Consider the following 13,038-nt stretch of genomic DNA (forward strand, 5'->3'; position numbering starts at 1 on the left):
CTCATGCATGATGATCACTCATGTTTACTGATCATGGTATCGACTCCGGTGTCGTTGTCTTTTCCGCCATAAGTTTTGCGAACCTCTCGCCAGCCAGCTTGCAAGGCCGATTCATTGGATCGCATGCTATGGAAATGTCCAGAAGTCTGCATATCGCCGCTTACTAACAGTATCCGACTCCATGTTCTGGAAAAAACACCTGCCGACCGCAAGTATAATGCTCCGAGGAAGTAACTCATCGATCCTGACAGCCTGCGCAGTCTTGTCGGCAGATTGCTGTTCCGCGATGGCCACTGGACTACTAGCCTGCTACTGCCGCTGCGAAGCCCGATTACTAGAGAAAGGTGATCGATCGATGATTCGTCAAAATCGACTAAGCCATGCGTTACTAACCCTAGTACTCTGACCCGCTCCTCCACACTCCACCTATACCGACCGTTGCGGGACAAAAGGCCAAGCGCATGACGCGTGGGAACTAACGTCCATCCCGGCTCGTCAAGTCTTGTTTTGAGGTCTCGTGGTCGGCACAAATACGAGGAGCGCGAGGACTTTGAGGCTGCACTGCCCTTGCGTTGCCCTACATGACTTTCACAGAGGCTGCAATGTTCGGCAATGAGTGTCGCCTGTCAAGGATGAGACGAAGTAATCGGCCCTTCTCAATCGAAGAGCCACGACGAGGCGGAGTAGTCAGTTGAGGCCTTCAAGTCTCATGCTATGTTGCATGCATGTCTTTTGTAGGGTTTCTGATCGGTTTGCATTTCGTCCACCCACAGTGTGCACATGCTATAGTGTTCGCTGAGCTTACAGCCCGATGCGAACAACTTGATATAGATGGATATCTTTACTGGAAGTTCGATGAAGCAGCTGAAGGATGCCGATATGTCAGGCCAGGGTGGATTGCAGTAGCATCTCTCTCTGGTCCTGAGTAACATGCAAAACACTTCAATAGCATTCATCAACAGTTGACGAACCTCAACAAACCTCCCTTCAACTCTGGTGATATCTCTTGACAAAATGATATCTCTCCCACCCATCCACACTATCATACGTCGTCTCCCGATCCAACGTATACTTCCCAATCCTCGGCATAATCTGCACCCACACCAGGTAATACACTCCACCAGCACCAATGATCCCCCATCCAATCACCACGTGCAGCCAGTAAGGCAGCTCAAGGTAAACCGTCCTACCGCCAGTCGGCGGAATAAGAGGAGCGATAACGAGGTAAACATTCGCCAGGCCAAAGAAGAGAGCCACAGGCCAGGAACACTTGAATGGTGGGTTCCATTCCCGGCGGAAGAAGTACAAATAGACGAGACCTAGGCCGACGAATGTGTTGACTGCGTTGAGAGGATAGGAGACCATGTTGAGGATGAGCGAGTAAGCATCACCTGGAGGAGGGGCGAGGATGATGATGGAGGTGGTGAGCCATTGCCAGAAGAGGCCTGCGGCGGGGGCGTTGAAGGGGCGGTTTGAGGAGAAGAAGCGGTGGAAAGGTGTGATTCCTTCTCGTCCTGAGAGAGAAATGGATTAGTACGTGCATCTCTTGAACAGGATGGAGATTTGACTAACCAAGTTCTTGGACAATGCGAGCTTGTGAGAAAACCACGCTCAACACGTTGCCGAAGGCCGATAGAGCGACGAAGACAGAAAGTGCTCGTGCTGCTGGTCCGCCCATGACGTTGCGGAAGAAGTTTGCGGAGACCGCACTGCCGCTGGTGAGCAGCTGTTCGCGAGGCACACCAGCGAAGTAGGCAATGTTACAGAACTAGAGGAAGAGGTCAGAATTGATTTCCAGTTTAGTAATGCCGAGACACACCATATAAATGATAGAGATGCCCGCCAAAGCAGTAGGCGCAGCAATCTTCAGTGTTTTGACAGGGTCCTTGGTCTCCCGAAGTGCGTAGTTGGCATTGGAATAGCCGATGAAGGACCAAATGACCGAGTAGAGCGCTGCTACAACTGCATTGGCATCACTAGTAGTTCCAGCAAAAGCATTTGTGAAGTTGTCCGGCTTTGTCTCCAACTTTGTGACTCCAGCGAGCGCTGCCCATCCTGCAACGACAATGATGAGGACGATCAGCAGCTTGATGAATCCCAGAGCGTTCTGAAGCTTGAGGCCCAGCTTGACATTCGTGGCATGAATGGCGCAAGCCGTAGTGACGCAGGCCATGGCAATCCCTCTTTGATTCCAGCGAGTGACCTCAACTTCAGCTGCGAGGAGGATGTATTGACCAAAGATGACCGAGTTGCCGCCCGCCCAGCCGAGCAGCATAATGTAAGGAGTGTAGAACGCTGTGGCGATGAATTTGGGATGTCGGTAGACGTATTCGAGGTAGTTCTTCTCTCCGCCGTTCCTGAATTCGGTCAGCAATAGCCTACGCGTTGCTAAATGCGATCTTACTTTGGGATGCCTGTGCCAAATTCGAGATATACTGCCATGCCAGCACTCGCAATGCAGATGCCAATCACCCACAGCATGAGAGCCATTCCGGTGGACCCCGCAAGTCTGTAGATCGTGGCTGGAGTCGCAAAGATACCAGTACCGACGACGCGGTTGAAGATCAGGAAAGCTGCGGAGAAGGTACCAATAGTTCGCTTTTCATCTTGGAGTCTCTCAACCTCAGACGGAGTGCTGGTCTGAGATGCTTCATCAGTACGCTCGCTGCCATTGTAGGCTTGCGCATCGTATTTTTCCGACATGATGGGTCAGCTACCATGCAATGGTGGAGTCGTGTCAGACAGTCATGTTCAGGTGAATGCACTTAAGTAGTAGCAGAACAAAGGTTTCACAAGCCCGTGCAATGGTGTATGCTTATGGCGCCATGTGGCAATGTGGTTAGTGGCAGGATTCTCCAAGAAGCAGCGACAGTATACCAAGATCTGGCGAGGTCTTGTGCAGCGCGTCGATCTTGGTTTTTAGGCGCACGCTCACAGATTTGATTTGCATAGACGACGACGCATAGATGAGGATGACTGGCAACGGAGAACAGCTGCGTACCTGCGCATGGCGATCTCGTATTCTCCAATTTTGCTGCACTTTCCGCTGAGCGATATTAATGCTTGCGATGAAAGACGGACCTCAAGGGGTGAAGTCAAAGAATGCTAGTGTGGCGCACAAAGCTTGGGTGGTATGCGCGCCGAGCAATTCGTCTGGGCGGGAGATGGCGTGCTCGACTTCGTTCCCAGCGTATGGTTACTACCTTCCCAATGCAGGACTTATCCCATGATTCCGGCCGTGAGGATGCACAGTTGTGGTCGTTGATTGTCTTGGGCCGCTCTTTGCCATTGTCTTGTGCGGTTGATCCATCTTGGGCCGAGAGAGGCGAGGAGCATATACTGCATGTGAGTACGCGCCACCAGATCCTTCTTGATCACGACAACTTCGCTTCGCAGCTGAGCGAGAGTCTGCTTACATGGTAGACGTTCTATGGGAGGTCTCGAACTTCTCAGCGATTCCTCGGAGGCTCAAAAGCAGCTGAAGTTGACGCGCTCGCATCGGCAGTATTGGAAAGGTCTGAGCTGAGATGCCGAACACCTGTGACTTGCCTGATCCTCAGAATAAACGCTCTGAGCACGATGGAGACATCGGGCGAGCGCCATGGTTGATATCGCCGGCCTCGAGGTGAAGTCAACAATCCAGGTTCGCTCTCTTCCGTACCAGAGCATTTCTCACTTTCCTGCCAATCTGAACATGTGAGTCGCACTGTCCAGTGTTTGCTGACTGACCTCAAGAAAGCAGTGTATCAGCGTAGGATGATTGTGGTCTGTTATGTTTAGAGGATCGAGGAGAGAGTTGAGAACTCCAGACCAATGCCAAGAATGGAATGCTGACTCCGCCGTGATACCGCATTGAGCAAGCCGCGTCGTCCCTGCATGGGACATGAGTCGAGCGTCATCGCCCTCGTCGACGTTGCTGATGCTCATGCGACCACTTCGTCGATGTCTATGTTCATGTTCCTACGACCACTTAGTCTTGTGCCCAGCTTGCTGACCGAAGCGTAAGCTCCCCACCATAGCTGTCCATCCATCACTGCTGCTCTCCAAAGTCAACCTGTCCCGGCCTCCGCAGTCGTGAACTGGACAGTACGGCTAATCCAGGATGGCTACTCAAGCTCACTGTGCATTCTGCTTCGATACCCTTGCAGCGTCGTTCGAACGCAGGAAACCACTCCCTCTCGCCCAGACGGAAGAGCTGTGGGAGCGATATCACGCGAGCAACGATGAAGACCCCTCCGAAGTCGAGGATGATGACGACGACGAGATGACTGATGTAGACGGCGACGAGGGGGCGCCAAGTTCGACCAAACGGACTGCCATCTCACGATTGTTGAACAGAGAGCCCGCAAAGAGCGCCGGCAGCTCGAGCAGTAGCCTACCCAGCGCACAGAGTGGGAGTAGCGGAGGCAGCAGCAAGAATGCTTCTGGGACAGCGACACCAGCGAGCTCCATGAGCTCCACATCAGACGTGACGGGAGGCGCGAGGAAAGGCGAAGAGCATCCTCTGTTTATCACATGGAATACTGTCTCGAGAAGCGGCCACAAGAGCCTAAGGGGCTGCATTGGCACCTTCGAAGCGCAAGAACTGGAGTATGGGCTACGGTCATATGCTCTCACCTCGTAAGGCACATCCCAGTCCTTCCCTCGATTCAGCTGACTCAATCTCTCACTTGCTACAGAGCCTTCGAAGACACGCGATTCTCCCCGATTCCCTCCTCCCTCCTCCCGAGCCTATCCTGCGAGGTCACCCTCTTGACCAACTTCTCCTCTCCCTCGAGCGACCCTCTAGCCTGGACTCTCGGCAAACATGGTATCCGCATATCCTTCACATACCATGGGAGAAGATACGGCGCGACATATCTGCCATCAGTAGCTGTGGAGCAAGAATGGACGAAGGAGGAGACTTTGATATCCTTGATGCGCAAGGCGGGCTACAGTGGAAGCTCGAGCTCTTGGGAGCGGGTATGGCGAGATGGCAGGGGAGAATTGGTGACGTATGAGGGGAAGAAGGTCGCGTTGGGGTATAAGGAATGGAAGGAGTGGAGAGATTGGGCAGAAGAGAATCGATAGGACAAGTCGAGCTGCGTGGTAGACACAGAGAGAATTTGGGGTTTGCACGGGACATGACAGAGGGGCTGGAAAACCAAGGGCCAATCTACAGATCTTCCATACACTGGGCAAGGTAGTCCAGCAACGAGTCGTGACGGCATGATGAGAGACGATAGACGTGCAATGCGAGGACATTTCATGCAAGCCAGTCTGTAGACGATAAAAACCACCCGACTGAACAAAACCTTTCCGAAGACTGGACAGTTTCGAGCCGAGACGGCTGATTCAAAGTCCATCGGACCTTCCACAGTCGCTCGGAGAGATCACTAGCAATCTCTGGTGAAGGCACGACTCGACATGTTTGGGACCTCTAGCGCTCGAATAAATAACAAGTTTCACTTGCGCTCAGATGTCGGAGCGCGGGTTGAAAGGCAGTCGATGGAGTGGAGCTGCGGATTGAATCGTTCAGGCTCGTGAAAGAAGCCCAGAATCAGTTGCATCTTTGGTACACCTTTTTCTGCAGAATATGAAGAAGCGCAGAGCGAGGCCTCCTCGCAGTGCAGAATTCATTCTGCAGACAAAGTCAAGTAAGGAAGCTTGCTGACTTCTCTTCGCGAGGACTATCGCATCAGAGCAACCTCTGAAAAATGGATAGTGCTTTTGTCTGTCCTCGGTCGATCTTCAACCTCCAATGTGCCGTCGCACGGCTCCGGCATAGGCGACAGCCAAATGCTGTTGTTCACCTTCGTTCTCTGGTTTGATCTTGTACCCCTTCGTACACTCGCAGGGCAAATTCGCCTATCATCCTGTTCGTCTTGACGGAAGACCTGGCAAGCTCAATCGCTCTGGTTTGTTGTTGTACGTGATTACCTTCGATTTCAGCATAGTGCTTTCGATGATACTCCTACGAAACCACCGATCACTTGAAAGTTGCGCGAAGTAGATCTTTGACCTGTTCCTCGAACGTAGCTGCCCTCTCATCCTGCCGAGCTTGTTCTACAATCACAGCCTGTCCAAACCCGTAAATGTGTGGGGCCGAGAAGTTCAAGCCATCGAGCACATCACGGGGCTTTAGATCGTGTTTCTTCTGCTGACTTTTGTGAAGTAAGCGGACAAGGGGCCCAATGGCTTTTGCGAAAGCCTCAGCTTTGTAGGAGGTCCACACACCAACTCCTATTATAAGCGTTGATAGAGCCGCACACTTTTTCAGCAGCACGAATAGCCCTTTTATTTCCTTTTTCGTGGGCATCGTCAGGTCGATGTTGATTGAGCTAATGTGCTGCGCGGAGTGTGAAATGTTTTTCAGGAACTGGGTGCCAGCTCCAAGGACGAGTTCGTCGGTGAATTCGAACTGATTACAGCCGTACAGGACTGGAGTTGCTTCTTGTTGGACGAGTCGACAGGTCGCGATGATATTCGGATACAAATTCGATTTGTTCCTCAAAGCTGCCGCCAGTCGCCACGGCTCGTTCCCGACTAGTAAGTGCTCGTATACAAGCAACCTGAGTTCAGCTGGAAGATCCAGAAATGGAAAGTGCTGGTTCGCGTTCGCGCAGTTTCGCTTGCTGGAGCGTGCCATCGTTTCGGCAGTCTGTGAAGGTTCGTGTTGGCAGGCTAGAAGTACCGAGAGAGGCGCGTCGTCGCTCGCAATGCCGCTCTAGTGTTGATCTTCGTCGATTACAGCTGCAAGCTGCACTGATGGTCGATAATGGGGTGATGATAGAGTTGTGGTCAGGAGGGTGATAAAGCATGGAGGATTTGAGTGGTGGCACGACAATAGGGTCGAATAGGCAGCCACAATCGAAATGAAAGTGAAGTGGGAGCTGCGGCGATTCTAGATGTGGCAGGCACACTGCTTCGCATGCAGCTCAGCATCAGCTTTGGAAGCTACAAACGGGCATCCGCCAAATACGCGTTGGCACACAGTCGCGAGGAAAGAGTAAGATACTCAACTGCGGGTTCTTAACCACACTGCGAAACACTTGATGGTCTCCGCCTTTATCTTGTCACGTACGTTGCTGTTTCGTAGGCCCTGGTGGCTTCTTAACTGGACCTGGAATACTCTGTGACCTGATGTTCCCTCAAGAACACGCCTACGCACGCCCATGAGCTTGTAGTCTTCCATCCTCCCTTTCTGTTGGTTCCTCAGGAAAGACGAGGAAATGGGTCAGCCTCCTCGAACGATCACGGCGAGTAGAAGAAATCAGTTTCCTGCAGCTTTCAAGAGTCAATATCCTATTAGAGACTGAGCAAAACGAGTCAAACACAACAGCGCTACGATCTGAAGCCGAGCCGTACTTCAAGCAAGCTCAACTCCCAGAAAAACTCATGATGCAAGCAAGGACAGCACTCGCAAGGAACATCAATGAATGTTGATACACTTCTACCCCTGCCATAAATCATCTCGTCTAGGACAAACAATGCTTCGTTGGGATGAAGTTCGTCAGAACCTGGCTGTCGCTTCTCCAAGCACTTCTCTTGGCTGCTTCACCCAAGATCCCAGCGTCTCCGAGCTCATCAGTCTCAACCGCACTGAGTGCCACGGACCCAAGCTCGCGCCTGAACAGAAGACCAGCCTCTCCAGAATCCATTCTCCCTCTTCCCACTTTCCGCTAGCCAACGCTTCGTACGATCCTCATGCTTGAGGCTTCTTCCAATATGGGTTCTTGGTGTCCTCCACATGGGTATCTTTCCAATACGAATTCTCACCCGCAGTCTTGTTCTCGGCACGCTTGTCGTTCAGACTCACAGGTCCATTACCCGCCTCCCAATATGGAGTTTCTTTGGAGCCCGCGTGTGTATCGTTCCAGTAGCGATTTCCAGCCTCACCGCCATCCTTTCGCGAAATGAGCATCACAGCAGGCGACTTCCAATGTGGATTCTCCTTTGAGCCAGCGTGTGTATTGTTCCAATAACGATTTCCAGTCTCATTGCCATCGCCTCGAGAAACAAGTCCCGCAGGCGGTGACTTCCAGTACGGATTCTCCTTCGAGCCAGCATGTGGATCCTTCCAGTAGGGATTGCCCGAAGAAGAATTCGTCTTGCCCTCCTCACGTGTAATCAAAACCACAGGTTCGCTTCCAGACTTCCAGTATGAGTTTTCTTTGGGACCCTCGTTCGTATTATTCCAGTATGGATTACCAGCAGAAGCATTCTTGTTGTCATCGGACCGAGTGATCAACATAACTGGCTCGCTGGCAGCCTTCCAGTACGGATTCTCCTTCGATTCAACATGAGTGTTGTCCCAGTGCGTATTGTTTCGCCAGTATGGAGCAGCGGAAACGCTGATGGCGCTGGTGCCGAGCAAAGCGAGGGTTGTGAACTTCATGGCAACGACTGACGATGATCGAGGGCAGTGGTAAAGTTATGTGATCGACCTGCGACTCGCGGGATGAAACGATGGAGTGAAAGTGATGCTGACTGACTCTGAGCGGATGTGATCGAGCTCGTATTCGAGCTATATACCTTTTCCACGCCTCTATGACACATTCTACACGATACAGATGTGACCCACTTGGAACAGATCTGAAGTCTCCGACTCCATTTCGAGACCTCTATTCTCTCCTCTTGATTGGACTACGTCCTACAATGTCTCAATGTGTCTATCAGAACACCACGTCGAAAAGCCCGATATGAGGTCCATGGCAGCGTATAGATATTTAAGCGGTGGAACATTACCACACCGTTGCCATTCATCCCAGAGATCAAATTGGGCTAGTCTGCCAGACTGATCGTCCAGAAGCAGAGTCCTACAGTTCGGAGAGATGCTATCTACTTTGATGTCACCTAGCTTCCAGGATCAGCGTCTGCTCCCAGTGATGGTTGCCAAATTGCACACGCATGTTTTAATTGGGTTGATGGAATTTCACCGGCATTGCCTTCTGCACACGCTATGAAATCATGTCTTGCAGACATCGGAACATTCCGATACCAACCATGATCCCTTGACGCCTTGTCTATAGAGCTTCTGCTCAGCCAAGATGAACGCAACTATCAAAGCTCATTTCTGGCTCTATGAGATGACCGACCTTGTTGAACAATAATTGAGTGTGGCGGTCCTGAGAGCCCCATAGAAGCTGGGCTCATCTTTTCCTGAGGCATGGATCTGGCTCGCGGATTCTCGAGAAGGGCCGATGAAAACAAGATGAAAGAATGCCGGCGTCTTCGATTGCTTCATTGGCCGGATACTCCACCGTCGTGCTTCAGAATGATAGCCACTCATATCCGTACGCCGAACCCCCGGGTACCAAGTGACCTGGCCTCCAGTGTCACAGACAGTCAGGACGGTCAGTATCCTCGAACCACGTCTGGTGACACTAGGATCTTTGATTAGACAACTGGGCTCCATCAGTAGTACTCTCTTCTCACAGGGCCGAAGTGGTGTCAGTTCCTCAAGCGACTTTAACAACTCAGAAATGTGGAAGTTGCAGGTGACGTGCGACATCCTGCTCCGCAGAAGTGTCAAGCCATTATGTTGTTCCTTCCGTAACTTCAATCGGCCTCCGAAGGTGCAGTGTGAGATGACCCCACGTTGGTGAAGATTCTATGGTGCTATGTACGCTTCACATCGTGGAAGGACGGCATTGCGGTGGTTCCATAATTTTCTAGGCAAAAGTTCAATCCCTCGCTGCGAACGTGGTTTCCTCGACCTGGGTCCACGGCTCTATTCGAAGTCATACCTGCCTTTCACGCCCGTACCGCTCGCAGCAACGAGTCGTTTGTCGAATATTTCATGATGATATCGTGCCTCCAGCTGTGGAAACTGATTGAGTATCACGACCTCAGGTCTCATATTACCAACTTGGAGCGATTGCATAACTTTGCGGGAAATCGCCGATCCTGTTTCTCTTATAGCACCGTCCACAACACATTCTGCCACGATAAAGGATTGAAACCTTCATTGCTATACCCCTCCATTTACATGCCAGCATACATAGACTTCGAAGACGATGCCTAAGCAATTCGCCGCCTAACGCGAAAGGCTGCTAAACGAGCCAAGTCAGCCGGGATAAGACAATAGTCATTTTGTTACTAAGCTGGCTTCGTCTATAGATTATGCTAGAAATATACTCAGGTATCCTGCAACATCCCAGTGTCTGCAGGAGTGCTCATAGGGCGAATACACCCTTGCATACGTTCCGAGACCACAAGCCCAAGGGACAACATTGATGTAGCGGAATTTTCCAGGCGCTTGACGTAGGCTTACAGACCCCTGAAATGCTAGTTCTATGCAGCGGAAATAAGCTATACATCATTGCTTGTCTTGTCTTCCCTATCCACCGGGAGCTTTTATGCCAATAAGACATGGTCAGGCCCTCAACTACTCATCTTGTCTGTAGATTTCTATTGAATATCGGCAAAACACCGATACTCATCCATGCACTGATACTCGTCCATGTAGCTCGGACTAGCGCACCCAGTGGCTCAAGTTTGAAGAAAGACCTTTTCGGTCCCGGTGCGAGGTGCGGTCGTTGCATTACGGAAATCGTGAAGCACGCTTGTGCTTTCCAGAAAGAACAAGTAACGCGGCCGCGTTGTGAATGAAGAACATCGGTCCGACGTTGTGCCTCAAAACGTGATCAATGGCATGTTCGAAGCCTCGTCATACTTCCCAATCAGGCGAAATTTGGCCATTGACTTCACTAATCATACAGCGCAGTAGCATACTACCAAGAGCCACTTACTTTCTCGACGAAGTCATAACTGATACCTCTTCTCTGAGTGTGGCGTGGGAACGTCTTGAATGTGATGCAACGGGTATCAAGTATCACCAGGGATCATTAAACGACATTGTCTGCAGAACGTATATATCTTCGCATTACCACCATCATCATTCACGCCGGTATCACACCGTGGCGATTCCGAGTTCCTTCTTCCTTCTCTTCCTTGGTCCAGGTAAAAATACAAGTGGATTCAAGGGTGCAAATAATCTCCACCATTACCAACTCCATCTCATCGTGGAAATCAAGACCTCTTCCCCATCGACCGCTCATATCATCCCCCCTCCCATCACATCCCTTTCTTCTAGAAACCTTGTCCAGTAGAATTCGTCACCGTCCCATTCCACAACGAACCATGTCCGTGTCCGCCACCGCTTCGCCTCTCAAACTTCAAACTCGGTTTCTTCGTCGCTTTCCAGAACGAACTCCCATCCGAGCCAGCGCGCGTATCATTCCAGAATGGGTTGTTGGTTCCGTTATCGTCATGTCGAGTGAATAGGAAGGAGGAAGAGGTGGAATTCCATGGTCCTCCACTTGTGTTATTCCAGTGCCCGGAAGCATGTTTATTGTTGTCGTTAGAGCGAGTAAATAGCATTACTGGTTTCAGGGCAGGGTCTGGTTGTGAGTTGCCATTGGTGCTGTTCCAGTCGGTGGTGGTATTTGACCGAGAAGTCTCGTTCGAGTGGCGTTCATAAAGGCTCTGATAGGGAGCAGCCGAAACGCTGACAGCGCTCAAGCCCAGGAATGCCACAATGCTGGTCTTCATGGTGTGCGAATTGCTGTGGATGCCGTGGTGTCACAGTCGTGCGTGCCACTCGCGTCGGACTTTGCGAAAATTGATGTAGTTGGATGGCTGTGAAAGAAACCGTTGAAAGTCTTGGGGCCATTCTTCTTATACCTCGTTCCTTATCATCGAAGTTCTGCAAGATATGGTGGGATCTTTCGCCATTTGCAAATCCAATTCGATTGCCTCTCTGGCTCCATCTCGGTCGTTCTCCGCCTACTGATTTCGCACGTTTGATCCTCTATAGTAAGACATCTCCATCGCACACCGAATAGCAGAGAGAGGGAAAGAGCACCACGTCCAAATCTCGGTCTTGGAAAGATGCACAAACAGTGTCTGCTGCCAGAGAAGAAACACGGCGAATGGTATGTAGTGTCGATGTTCAATCAGTGTCCTTGCTCAGATGCTATCAGTTCGTCGTGAAGCAGCGTGCGATAGCTTGGAAGAAAAAAAGTCGTCATTGAAGTGATGTTTCACCATTTCCTCTTTCGAGGTCTGTTGTTGGTTGCAGTCGCTCCAAGAGGCGCTGGCATAACTTCGGAATTGACCACTTGAGTATGATCGGCATTGCCCCGAGCACTGGAGGTGTAGCGCCGTTGTGGGGAAGAAACCTACTGTGACGACACTGCTATCTTGCGCATGATGAAGGTGAGAATTCCGATTGGATAATTCTACTTGCTCGAAGTGGCAGCACCTACTTAGCAATGTTAGCAAGAACTGATGACGGTGTTGAGACACTAGCTACCGATAAGAAAGCATCGTAGCAGTGGTCCCGAGGTCGCGTTGGTCGTTCTACAGTTGCTTCTGATTGCTTGTCTCGCGGCTTGTCATGCTTATGTGAACATGTTTGCATCAATAATCGGCTCCGGAGAATTATCCGGCTCCCGATGCAACGTGCAACTTCATGGCCTGAGAACTAGTACCATGTATCTCGAGATCGTGTGACGTAGCCAGTCGTCAAGACAGTCGGGCAGGCTCAATGATGGAAACTCGGCAAGGACCTGAGCATAAAGTGCATATGGAAAGAACTCGCAGTGCTCGTATGCCTGAATGTTTCTCTACGGACGGGAACGGCGACGGCAATAGTCTTCTGGGTAGCCCAGAGAAGCAGCCGAGAACTGTGCTGATATGCCAGCGTTGGCCTCACGTCCGACTTGTTCTGCAAAATTGTGTGTTTCTGGTAGTCACTTGTCAAATTGCAGAGGGCCGAAATATCGGACTATCCGCCGAGGACCAGAGAGCCATCGCTCGTTGACTGTATGGAGGATCCAGTGGCTTTGGAAGACTCTGTGTTGAGCAGTCGCAAAAGGAGACTCCATAACATACGTGTTCATGGCCAGAATGATCATTCGATTTCGATTCGTAACAAATACTAGAAGCGTATTCAGATAATCGGTGACAAGCGGCAACCTTCCCAGGTCTTTTGTGTTTCTACCTGCCTCTCAGGCGCTTCGAAGAAAGCTACTTCAGTACGCAGTCGCGTCC

The 13,038-nt window shown here is 51.0% G+C and overlaps 5 protein-coding genes across 5 annotated transcripts; 1 reads left to right on the top strand and 4 right to left on the bottom strand.

Moving 5' to 3' along the window:
* Positions 1-987: 987 nt before the first annotated feature.
* Positions 988-2,703, bottom strand: CKM354_001117500 (uncharacterized protein; the record flags this gene model as incomplete). The annotated part of the gene is made up of 4 exons (XM_044806654.1): positions 988-1,514; positions 1,573-1,768; positions 1,820-2,357; positions 2,405-2,703. 4 exons carry the CDS (start codon positions 2,701-2,703, stop codon positions 988-990), a joined length of 1,560 nt encoding a protein of 519 aa, XP_044662589.1.
* Positions 2,704-4,102: 1,399 nt separating this feature from the next.
* Positions 4,103-5,070, top strand: CKM354_001117600 (uncharacterized protein; the record flags this gene model as incomplete). Its single annotated transcript, XM_044806655.1, has 2 exons — positions 4,103-4,620; positions 4,680-5,070. The coding sequence occupies 2 exons, from the start codon at positions 4,103-4,105 to the stop codon at positions 5,068-5,070; spliced, it is 909 nt and encodes a 302-aa protein (XP_044662590.1).
* An 898-nt stretch (positions 5,071-5,968) lies between these two features.
* On the bottom strand, positions 5,969-6,628 carry CKM354_001117700 (uncharacterized protein; the record flags this gene model as incomplete). The annotated part of the gene is made up of 1 exon (XM_044806656.1): positions 5,969-6,628. The coding sequence occupies one exon, from the start codon at positions 6,626-6,628 to the stop codon at positions 5,969-5,971; it is 660 nt and encodes a 219-aa protein (XP_044662591.1).
* Positions 6,629-7,684: 1,056 nt separating this feature from the next.
* On the bottom strand, positions 7,685-8,377 carry CKM354_001117800 (uncharacterized protein; the record flags this gene model as incomplete). The annotated part of the gene is made up of 1 exon (XM_044806657.1): positions 7,685-8,377. One exon carries the CDS (start codon positions 8,375-8,377, stop codon positions 7,685-7,687), a length of 693 nt encoding a protein of 230 aa, XP_044662592.1.
* Positions 8,378-11,073: 2,696 nt separating this feature from the next.
* CKM354_001117900 (uncharacterized protein) lies at positions 11,074-11,535 on the bottom strand (the record flags this gene model as incomplete). The annotated part of the gene is made up of 1 exon (XM_044806658.1): positions 11,074-11,535. The coding sequence occupies one exon, from the start codon at positions 11,533-11,535 to the stop codon at positions 11,074-11,076; it is 462 nt and encodes a 153-aa protein (XP_044662593.1).
* Positions 11,536-13,038: the final 1,503 nt, after the last annotated feature.

This window comes from Cercospora kikuchii, assembly GCF_019650295.1.
Source record: "Cercospora kikuchii DNA, contig_00007, whole genome shotgun sequence".
NCBI lineage: Eukaryota > Fungi > Ascomycota > Dothideomycetes > Mycosphaerellales > Mycosphaerellaceae > Cercospora > Cercospora kikuchii.